The following is a 12,614-nucleotide window of genomic DNA, read 5'->3' on the forward strand; positions in this document are numbered from 1 at the left end:
AAAAAAATTAAAAACGGTGAACTTTTCGATTTTTATATAACATAAAACTTATATATGCTACAATGGTAAAAATTTGGTAAAAGAAAATTGATTATTTCTCAGAAGAGAATGATGGCGTATGGAACATATGAAATTCTGACTGAGATTCTAAAATTTATTCCTAATCTGGTAGAAATTGAGATAAGCTGATTCGCAGAAGTGAAGAAATTTTCGTCAGTCAATCGATTTTTAATGCTGTTTTTGCACAGAAAACATCTGTTCTCCTGAACGGCCCATGTCACAGGCCAGATTAGACTGACATTTGACCAGCGGCCCATACTTTACCCATAACTGGCACAACCAAAAAGATATGGGAAAATTTGAAATTTTCGGCTACTACCGAAATTCATACACAGCAACAGATCACCACAATCAATACTGATCTTGAAAATATTCTGAAGTGAAGTAGAAGCATTCTGATTGAGTTCACTGCAGTGAAGGCTCAGGATGCCGGTTTTACAGGGCTGACAGGATTTGATCCTATCTGGACATAAAATATCACCATCATCGCAAATTCGATTGCTGGGTGTTGAGGTTGCAACATGCAATTCGGCTTGTTACGTTTTTCTTCAAACATTTAGAAAATTCCTTTGTTCACGTATTGTGGTATAGTAGACACTTCTGATTTATTTATTCTTGTATTCGAGAAAATTTGAAATGTTTGAAGAAAAACGTAACAAGAGGAATGGAATCTTACAAGGTTGGGAGCAATATGTCCTAGCACAGTGACGTGGCTGAATTAGCTAAGGCAGCTACACAAAAAGTTGGAGCTCTCTTTAAGAGCAAATAACTATATATTCCGTAAAAGCTTCTAATACTGTACAAGACTTAGAATCGTTCATCTTTTCAGTATTGTTCGCACATTTGGAGCTCGGCTCTCAAGCATACCATTAGGATGCTACAGTAGACTGATAGGCGATCCAGAGTTGACAGAAACTTAATAAGCCTAGAGCATAGAAGAAAGGTCGCTGACCTGACCCTGTTCTACAGATACTACCACAACAGATGATCCCAGAACGTCAATTTATCGGGATTCTTTTCCTTTTCCGGGAGAAATGCAAGCCTGAGGAATCAGCTACCAAAGCACCTCTTTTCTGAAAACTACAATCTACAGAAGTTCAAGCTCAATATCCACAGGCATGTCTATACGACAGAAGCTCCTGGAGTGTCATCAAGTTTGCCCTCTTGTCTTGTTTTTTACGTAAAAAGGAAGTCCAAGTTATTGAAAGTGTGGTTTAGTTGCAACTTGCAAAGTGCAGTGTGCAGTTTTGATCAATTAATGGATACGCCTTTAGATTTCGAATGCTCTATTATTTTAATACGTTCTTGTTGAAACAATAGACTTTAACCCCTCTGGCTTCGTTATTTCTCAAAATATACAGATTGGCCTACATATAAATTATTCTTAAGATCCGATTCTACTAAGATTTTATTTTTTTTGTCACTTGTAATCAAATATATTTTTTTATAAAAATTATTTTATAACCGATATTGAATCGTATATCTACATCAAACAATTTTCTTTATACTTCGAATGTTAATTTCGTGCTAATTGAATTTTTACTTCGCAATACTACGAACAAAACACGAAATAACAGTATCTAATGTGAAAAAAATGATTATTATTTCTTCAATTTAAATGTACTATCATTATATTAACTGTATATCTAGATTCGTACCAGATAATGGAACTTAAATAATGTTATTGAACTTTTGTAGAAGTATACTAAACTGGTTTTGCAAATTATATCGATATCGTTTCAAACTAAATTACTAATTGACTCCAACGCTCGATACTTGTTTGCAATGTTATTGAAAACAAATTAGATACTTGGTCGTTTCAATTATAAATTGAAGCATCAAATTTTTGAATCAACTGAAGCTACAAACGTTTCAATATCTAAATTTCAACGCGGAAAATTCATATTAAAATCAAGATATTAGAGGCGAAACCTAAATGTTAATTGTGTTAAATAGCAAAATTGTAATTTTCACATTCACTTATTAATATGGCAAAATCCTGAACTCGGTTAAAGTCATTTTGAACATTCGTTTCCCTGCTTTCCGAAATTTTATGGTTTTGTCTCAAAAACCTTTAAAAAAAAAAGAATTTCGAAAGGTAATTTTCTACGAAGATAGTGCTACATTTTATGAAAGCCCTGCGTGGGAGACACGGAGAAAGTTGTTAACCAGCAAATCTTGAGATATCTTGTATCTGATAACATCATCAGCGACTAGCAATTCGGCTCCTGGCCTACGTCAACAACGGATCGACTGAAACAATAATGAAGTGTAGAGAGTCCAGAGCAATAACATTTGACATATCGAAGGCTTTTGACAGGATTTGTCGTCCTCACTTACTGACTGGCTTGGTATTTCTCGCAAAGACCGATCCATCCAGGTCGCTATCGATGGTAAAAAGGTTTAAAGTTAACGCTGGTGTTGCCCAGAGATGCATCTTATCACCTACTCTCTTTCTCCAGTATATCAAAGATCTACTAGGCAAAACTGGTATAGATTTGTCGACGATAGCACGCTGATGTGGTCGTTTGGATCAGCCGCCCCAATAAACTCGCAAATCCGTAGGCAGCAACAGATCACCACCAACAATAACGATCTGGACTGGGGTGGAAGCAATCTGAGTTTAATGCGGCAAAGAACTAGGCCGCTGTTTTTACAAATTGGACAGCTTATAGCTTCAATGAGATGTCCCAAATATTCTTGCCTAGAGCAGTATTTGCGTGACTTATTCGACAGGTGGACGTGGCACATGAAAACCGAGTTCGCCAGCAGACACCCGTAACTCTTTTCTTTGGGATCCAAGTCCAAGTCTGTGGAATCAGATACCAAGACACGTCTTTCCCGAATACTACAACCCGCAGAAGTTTAAGTTCAATATTCACAGGCATCTTCACACGGCAAACACCACTCAAACTACTTATTCATCCATATGTTTGATATAATTGAAACTACATATGGGTTGGAAAAGCTCAAATGTGACAGAAGAATATTATTAATAAAAATGACGAAGACAGAAAGGTTTTGGGTTTATTACGTCCATTTAACAACATCGGTTTATCAACCGAATTTTCAATTTTTAGTAATGTTGTATTTGACTGATTGGAAAGACTTATGCAGTCAATTGTTTAATTTAGGATTAATATGCATAGATACATGATTCGTCGACTGTCACAATCTTATAGACGAAGCAAGGCGATTGAATTTGTTCAGCATTTCTTTGCACCAATCGAGCGAGATATGGAGACTCCAGTTCTTCAGCACCAAACGTCGAAGTGAGTTGATCGGCACATTGCTGTTGATTCAATCCACGTCGAAAATCGTAGAAAATCATTGCATGAATATGTTCACAATTTAATATAATTTGTTGACCAAGATAAATGTTTCCAGTATCTGTGAATAACTCAAATAGCACTCGTATGACACACGTTCACCATTAAAAATGTCAAAATTTTTGATGGCAATGTCAAATTTGACATAATCACAACAACGTTGCCTTATCTCGAAACCTGAGTAGCAACCCTCGTAAATAAATCAAGTGACAATCTATTAGTTTACGCTCTAAATATATCATTAAATAATTCGTAACAGATTATAATTTTGAAAATTAAAAATGTGATGAAAGTATTTGATGATAATAATCAGAATACAAAAATTATTGTAATAAACTGCATCTCTTTGATTTTGTACTGTTTCTTTGTATATTTTAATCATTTTTTAAACTTTTTTATACTATTTTTTATAGAAAGCATGTTTTAATGTATATAATTCAACTCAATTCCAATTCAATTCAATTGCTCAAATTCATCGAGTACAGAAAAAGAACTTCATTTATTTGTATAGTTGAAAATTTAGAGCTTTAAAACTACTGATTCAATTACGAAAATTTCTTACCTGTTCTTTTTTAACCTGCAGATGTTTCTCTTCAAAATTTCTTAAGAAGAATGTTGGATCTATAGTTAAGAGACGAAAATTCAGATTCTGAATTTAGAACTAGTGACTTCGTCCCGTCAGCTATTCGGTATTATTAGTTATAATATGATCACAAATCTTTCCGGGGGACTAATTATAAATATAAAATTGTACGAGTGGTATTCCAAAGTTGGAATAGATTCGAAGTTAGGACAGTAATATCAAAGATATTGGTTCAAATTAATAGAAATACTATGAGTCAACTGATGGAAATATATTTATTTTACATAAATATAATAATAAGACATTTTCTCACTGGGTTTGAAGGTTATAGTAACAAAAAAAATTGAACAAAGATTTAAATAAAATTATTTCATTAAAATAATCATTACAGTTATTTAAATTATTTATAACTTATAGGAAGCAGCTTATTTATCTAGTAGGAACTTACAATTAACTGTATAGATTATATACAAATATTTAAACATTATATAGTACAAAGTAATATCACATTTTTTTTTTATTTCGGCATGGAACTAATAAGTCTCTTTCTTCTTTTACTTTGATTCTGTTCCCGCGACACATCAGATTCCTATCCGGATATTTTCAGTCATCTCCCAAGTTGAGAAAATTTAGAAAAAAATTTAGCCTGAAATAAAATTAAAAACAAAATAAAAATCAAACGAAAAATAAAAACAAAAAAAAAATAATTTAGATAAATCATAAAAGTAAATCAGTTTTCTAATGGGTAGATGTGATTCGAAAAAAAATTTTTGATTTTACGTCTATATCCTGACGTCAATATCAGTGAAAATGAGAAAACTTATGCTACGAGGGTTGCTACTTAAATTTTGAGATATAGCAAAACGGATGTAAATATGTCAAACCTGACATTTCCATCATAATTTTTAATGGTGAACGTACTCATAGCCTGTTGTGATACGAATGCCATTTGAGTTGTTTCCAGATACTTGAAACATACAGCAGTGAGCAGATCAACTCGCTTCGACTTTTGGTGATGAAGCACCATCTCGAGTTTTCCGAATTCAATCGTGGTCGCACTCCGCTACAGGATGAATTTCGGGAAGATCGTCCAAAATCGGCTAAGCAACAATCAACTTTTCGGGTCTTTCTAGACTAGCCAAAGCCAATAAAAGTTGTTCGCGCCCGAAGTACACATGGTTGCCAATTCTCTAGGAATAATTGGTCATGTCACCACCGTTCGATTAGAGCAACGTAGGACGGTCAATTCTGAATAGTACACAAGCATTCGTTTACCAGAAGTGTTTGAAAAATCAGGGAAACCAATTGAAGAAGACGAATCATTCTCCACTAAGACAATGCGATCTCTCGCACATCAGTTCACTTCGGCAATTAGTTCAAATACATGCGGAACTGTAGCAGCCCTCGTATTTTACTAAAAGTAGGAATATTTTCAATACCAGAAGAGTTAACTAAGAATGATCATTTAACGAGTTTATTTTTCGTGGTAAATTTCATTATTACTGATCTCGCAAGGTAAGATAATGTCTTTTCGAGTTTGGATGGTCTACATCTTACATTTGTGGTACTTATTATTTTTATTAAGTTCGGCAATATGTACCACATGGTATCAAAGACCCACTACCTTTGTTCAATAATCCGATATGTACAGTCATTTATAAATGGGCCAAGGACAATCAAATGGATTAAATTTAAATATCTTAATCATAAATTCCTTTTTTTATGGCCTATTTTTTTGGACAAATAATCTCCAATGAATATCAAAATCACTATTTGCTTGTCAAAAATATACAATATACATTTCTTTTTGACTTTCTATGTATATGATTTGTTGTCTTATTTAGACTTGACGTCAGGATAAAGTTGAAATTGATTGACTAGAGTGTAAACTGTATTATAAATTTTGAAAAAACATTCGTATAACGGAATATATGTAATAAGAAATATTTTGATTGAATATCCAGTTCGTTTAATATTTACTTCTTGGCAAAAAATTGATAAAAACAGATGGAAAGTTCTATGTAGGAAACGAAAATGACTGCAAATATCCGTACAAAGAATAAACCAAGAAGAAAAAGTACTTAAAGTGCCTAATATATTCAATAGACGTGAATATATCAGGAAATAATTTAGTCAAAGATGCCATTAAAAGTGCCATTAATGAAAATAGGACCTGCAATATTAAATCCAATAATTTCTGTTCAAACTTTTTCTGGATATTGAGTATATTCTTTACTCGTGCAGTTAAGATTCTCATTAGACCAATAGCCCTAATTTTTACAATTGAAATGACCGTCAATCTAATCAGAAAGCTTAACATCTTCTACTTTGATCTAACATTGCCATTTGCTTACAAAAATAAGTTCGAGTTCGTCTTTCATGAGCTCCTGAGTTGATGCTTTTCGATCAGAATTATGTGGGTTTTCTTGAAACTCAACAATAATATCCAGTGGTTCTATGCAAGGCTATGATTTATTTTTAACTAGTAAAAACAAATATCTAGTGATCGATCTAAATGTTTCAAATAAGTTTTTGAATAAAGCAAATTTTCAATTTTGAAGAAATTAGAGTATGTAGATGATGTTTCATCGATGAATTATTTGAAATCGAAGCAAACATTTCCATTTTCAATTTAAAACAATACTTGTTACAAATAAAATAACAAGCAATAAAAGAATGGCTCACGATGTAATCGAAATGAAACCCAGAAATACAAAACAGAGACAAGAATAGATCCCATTGTGAAAAGAGAAAAATAAAACTATTAAATCCCAACAAATAAAACTGGATTCAAAGTAAAATTGATTCTAAACATATGATGAAGTGTCAAAAGTATGTACATTATAAGAAACGAAAACTGAACATCGAATTTGTTGACCGTGAAATTAAAAATTTGGGGGCAAGGGAGTCGAGCAAAAAAAGCGGCGTTATGGATTAAACTAGAAGCCTGTATTTCTAGTATTCAAGCAAGCATTGTATTAACAAGGTATCATTCAAATTTTAATCAATTTGAAATAGTACTTTTAGAATTATAACTAAGTCAAAGTTTTTAACTCTGTCACTCACTAACTGACCGATCATTAAAATTCTTAGGCACTTCTAGAAGACATAGAAGCCTCAAATTTTGAATATAATTGGTATAAATCACGAAAAACTGAAATATTTTGTTATTTCAGTCCAGAAGTCCTTCTCACAGGAGGCCTATTACATCTACTCAGTCCAGTTTTCTAGATACACCAACTGATAATAAAAACAACAAATAATAAAAAAGATGAAAAAAAAAAAATGATTAAACGTTAATGGTTCTATCTGTATAGAGCAAAAAGTAAAGGTTGATCCGGAAAATACAAAAATAATTATTAAAATATACAGTACATTTAATAAAGAACATGTTTACTAACTGGGTCCGGTCAAAACTAAATTTGAAATTATTAATAGAGCTTACGTTTATCGCGAACAGTTTCCCATGTGTATAACATATGCTATAACTATACACAAAAATCAGGGCCTAAGTCTCAACAATGCGTTGATGGATATCGGTTCTGCAGTATTCACATCCGGTCAAGCTTACGTGGCACTTTTGAAATTTACAAGTCTGGGAGGGTTACATCTAATTAATGTCAACTTTCGAAGTATTAAAACGCAGGAATCTTCAGTTTGTGAATACAATAGACTAAGAAACCTGCGAGAAAAACCCTTAGAGATAGGAAGTGGGATTTGAGAAAAACTTTAGCTAAAGCTCAAGAAGTAGAAATGGAAAAAAAGAGGAAGACTACCTTACCTGCACAAATAAAAAAGCTCATAAGACAGAGAAAATTTGTTGTTGGTATTTAAGAAGTAGAGGGTACTGGAAAGGAAAAAAGGAGGTCTATCTTAATCTGAAATAAACCAAGTCTCATCTAACTATCTAAAAAGCTTTGAGATCCATGTAATACCAAGGCGGTTAATTTATTCAGTTCCTTTTGAGGGAAAACACTATGCCATCAAAAACAAAGTCCAACTAATCGCACTAAATAGTCTTATTTACTATAATATATTTTATTTAAACATTTTTTCAAGATTGTTAATACTAATGTCGACACTATAAGATGTTGTTAGGTTAGCTAATAACTCAAGACAGAAGATTCTTCAAGTAGGAACTTAATAAATCAACCGACTTGATATTATATTGATCTCAGAACTTTTTACGGTAGAAGAACTGAGTTGCCAGACTTGGTTTTTTTACAAGTTTTGTTTCTGACGGAATTAGTGATTTCTTATGTAAATATATAACTTGAATAAACACAGGAACGTTATTCATATGTACAAGAATCGCCGGTACGATCCTAAGATGTTTTGGATACCTTTTAAAAGGAATTAAATAAAAAAAAATAGCTCGCAAATTCCCAGAAACCGACAGTTCGCCTTGAAAAGGATTTTGTAAATACATACGAAATTTCGAAACTGAAATATTTCTGTGTTTTGTAGAACCGTGTCAAACAATGCAGCTGTTTATATTATCGGTAATGATAAGTAATCTCAGGTAAAAAGGGACTTTTCTGGGTATGTTAACAGTGAATTTCTGTGAAGTAACACCTGGCCAAAGAAAGAGATTAAAGTGTATACAATGAACAATGCCAAGAACGGCAAATGATATTTCGAAAGAATAGATTTTCGACTATTTCTAGTAAAAGAATTTTTTTTAAAGACTTTGATGAATTACTCGTATTACAAATTGAATTGCTACCCCCAAGAAGAAATATAAACATATCTTTTAGCTTGAATATCTTGAATCTTTTATTTCTAATAATGTTAATATAACATTAGTAAATTCGGTAAGTCTCTGAACCAAATTCCAACCAACATAAAATGGATATAAATTCAAACACAATATTGACGATATAGTAGTAGACTAATAATATGTATATAATTATAACTTGAGATAGAATTACTTTCCAATAATGGGCTTAGAAGCAGTGTTAGTCATTCCAATCAACACTTGATAGATATTCTCCAAGGCTGCAAGCGCTTCCAGAGGAAAGAAAATCAATTTCTACATATCCGACAATCAAAGACAACCACACATACTATGAATTTGATCTATTGGTTTGTCGTAGCTTTATTAGCCTTAGAATCCTTAAGTGACTTATCAGATTTCTTGGATTCAGTTTTACTATATACGATTGTGGGCGCGATTAGCCTTTCTTTCTTGTTCAGCTTCAGTTTTCGACTACCAAACAAGAGCTGCATATGTGGTCATGGGTTTGATGACTGTTTGGTATATGCAGAATATTATTTCAGGCTTTAGTCAACATGTCTTGCACACAAGCTTGCGACAAGTCTTTATAGCCACAGTGGCTTTTGCAATTACCTTGTAGAGGTGATTGTTCCAAGTAAGTGTTTTATCCAGGATGACTCCTAGATACTAATTAATTTAGTTCCATTCACGATAGGACCGCTTATATTTGCCTTCTTTAAAATAGGACTAGCGATGTATTACTGGGGGTTGATCGAGAGTTGCACTTTATCATCTCATTTTTTGATTGTGTTAACTACCACTACTAGATCATCCTCGTCAAGACAAGTCTAGTGAGAATTTTGTCCACTACCAATGATCACAGTGGGGTGATAGGACCTTATGGACAGATCGTAACGGTAGTAGCAGTGACAAGAGGATGCTCGCTAGACAGAAATTGTGCGCCGTTGAAGATGTTGTCATCGAAACTGAAGGCTATTTTCAGTGAAAAAGACTTTTGCTTTTTGTTTAATTCGACAAAATACACATTTTCAGAACAAGAAATTTTTTGCGTGGGCTACCACTTAATGGAACTGGAGATATACGGAATTATAGTTCAATTTTGATTTAGTAGGTAACAGGTTATAAGTAGAGGTTACAGGTAACCCTAATATGTCAATTTTTCCCCATAAATTATGTAATATTAGTACATAAACATACAAAAAGAGTGAAAAATGAATCTGTAATTAAAAGTGTTTCCAAAAATTTCATAAGTTAACGTCTGTATAGTATCAAAACATGTCTTCAACCCCGAGATCTTTTGAAAAAGGTTTACCGAACGATGGAATTCGAGTAATAAATTCCACTTAAACGTAATGAGAAAAAATCTCTCCGTATATACCATCAACGTATCGATATAAAGAGAAACTTGATGATGAAAAGAGTTGGTCGTACGAAGAGAGACGTGTGGAGACTGGGCGGGTCTACGGATTCATTCTACTTTAGCAATAAGACAAACAAGACTACGTTTCTATAGCTACCCGTATTACGCGTTTCCATTGGCGAATCCACTTACTTACGGTCGATTATAAACTTATATATACATCACGGTAACTGACTTTTTATAGACTTGATTCCGTTTTATATGCCACAACATTTTGAGATGCGCTTTCATTAGGGCTGACTTGCACGCTGATTATATTGCCCTGATGGTACTCGACTTGGAACATAATATGGGCTTTTCGAGAACGAATCTTCGGTTCTGTAAATGTTCTATACATCAAGAACATCTTTTTACGAGAATGTATAAGATTGTGAAGATATCTATCTATACTATACGAACAGATTGCTATCTTATTCTGTATATCTGAAAATTCTGTTCATAGTAAATTTATGATGTAACAAATATTATAAAACTAATTATAAATGATCATTTTTGAATGAAATACGTTTATTTTCATGATTTTTTTTGGGTATTTTAATATATAAAAACGATTTTAATTTGTAACAGTTGGTGATTGTCTCGTTTATATTCAATTAACAACTTTTTATACATATAAATGTTAAGAATTTTACGACACTTTTCTTTGTAATATACGGCGGTTACTTCATTTCAGTGATAGATCATTCGACAAAATCAAATATTTTGGTTCTATTAATAAAAACGCAAGAATCTACGTTCTTTTTTCATTCATTGACCTTTTTTATGTAATTAAATTACATAATAATGAAAAACCTCTTCACTAGAGCTTTAACATATGAGGAAGATAATATCGCAAGAGTTTCGATTGCATCTTCATCTTTGATTCTTCTTCGCAGTTAGTCATTCCTAACTGGACCTCTCCATGGCTCGTTGACTTATTCTTATTTTATTTACATGATTTTGTTCCAATGTTAGGCCTCGGTTTCCTATTAAATGCTATATGTGGCATCCCACTTGAGCGTAGACGTCTCGATCGACGTCTGAACGCCAGACACAGCTTCAATACATCTCATACGCGAACGACGACGTCTCGTTCTCAACAATAGTCGACAAACAGAACTATCGTGTAGTCGTGTGATATTTATGAAGATACAAAACACATGAAAGAAAACAATACCAAATGTATTGAATATTTTCGTGTCAATTAAAAATAATTCAAATATATCGTAGAACTTGTGCGGGAATATATAATAAAACTGCCATCTTAAAGGCATCCCAAACTAACCTAACCATATCACCTGAAGTAAAAGTTGATGGTCACTTTTGTTGTATAATACACAATAACATGGACTGATACTATTAATAATTCGTCTTTTTTTTATCGAATTTCAACATTTTGTGCTGACGCCAAATACGACGTTTATGCTGCAATTGTTTTAGAGACGCGGCGCAAAGCGTTTGAATGGTTCCAAACGTCCAGAGCCTTAGTGTTTCTGAGCCCTAAGTCAACACTGGGAAAATGCATTGGTCAAACACCTTTCGACAGGTAGGTGGTATATCTGACTTGAATATATCTCTCAGTTAGTCAAATGCAGCCCAAGACAGTCCTCTCTTTCTGTTTAGTTCTCTAGTTTGATTGTCTCCTTCACCTCAGATCTCACATCTCAGGATTTTACGTATTCGATTTCTTCACCTTCTAACTTCAGGACTAAAGCTTTAAACAATTCATGGTGGTTTCCTGGAGTGAAATATTTCATCAGAAAATTATCTTTTCAACATATCTATATGACAATCATTATTTTACGCCTGTTCTCGGTTAAGGAACGTTAGAAAATCCCATTTACATCATTCTAAAAAGACACGTGAGTCAAATTACTAGGCGAGGTTCATAATTAAAGTATTCCGTATGCATAAAGCAAGTTTCAGAAATAACTATGTGCATATTAAATTTATGATAACTTCCTAAATTTTTATATAGTTAATATATTGGTAATATTGAAATGATATACAAAAAATACAGTTAATAATAATTAATAGAATAGATTTTCAACTTATTTGTCTATAAAAATATGCGGAGAAAGAAAATATTACTATAGGGTCTTCTAATATGAATTTTTATACTTCATTGAAGCTAGATTATCAACTATAATGTCTCTTTTTGAATGACAAACTGAATTATCGACTATGGAATGATATAATTCTAATAAAGTATTCGGGAATTCATTATTTGATGTAGATTTCGGGATTGCGATTACTGTGGAACAATAACAAAACCAAATAATAGTTAATTTATAATATATCTTCAAATTATTGTCCATTATCCGCTTGAAAATAACATAACATTCTTCTAGAATATTCTCTAGCATAGCAGGTGGTATGATCTGCTTTTCTTGCTTAAATAATTGTAGGTCTATTAGTGTAGACTTTAGATTTTGAATAATCCATAGAAAAGGGCTCAAATCCTGGATTCTATCAGTCCATTCCACTGTTTCCAATACTCCCATA

At 32.8% G+C, this 12,614-nt stretch overlaps 1 protein-coding gene across 2 annotated transcripts in view; it reads right to left on the minus strand.

Annotated features, from left to right (window-relative positions):
- Positions 1–12,614, minus strand: part of LOC130892478 (zinc finger homeobox protein 4) — a 169,551-nt gene that overhangs the window by 67,392 nt on the left and 89,545 nt on the right. Inside the window, exon 6 of one of the 2 annotated variants that reach the window (XM_057797918.1) lies at positions 4,229–4,618. The exons of the other annotated variant lie outside the window; for it this stretch is intronic. Within the exon in view, the coding sequence (XP_057653901.1) occupies positions 4,614–4,618 (5 nt within the window). The 3' untranslated portion in view covers positions 4,229–4,613. Of the gene's footprint in view, positions 1–4,228; positions 4,619–12,614 lie in introns of those variants that run through there. 2 annotated transcript variants of the gene reach the window in all.

This window comes from Diorhabda carinulata, chromosome 4 (assembly GCF_026250575.1).
Source record: "Diorhabda carinulata isolate Delta chromosome 4, icDioCari1.1, whole genome shotgun sequence".
NCBI lineage: Eukaryota > Metazoa > Arthropoda > Insecta > Coleoptera > Chrysomelidae > Diorhabda > Diorhabda carinulata.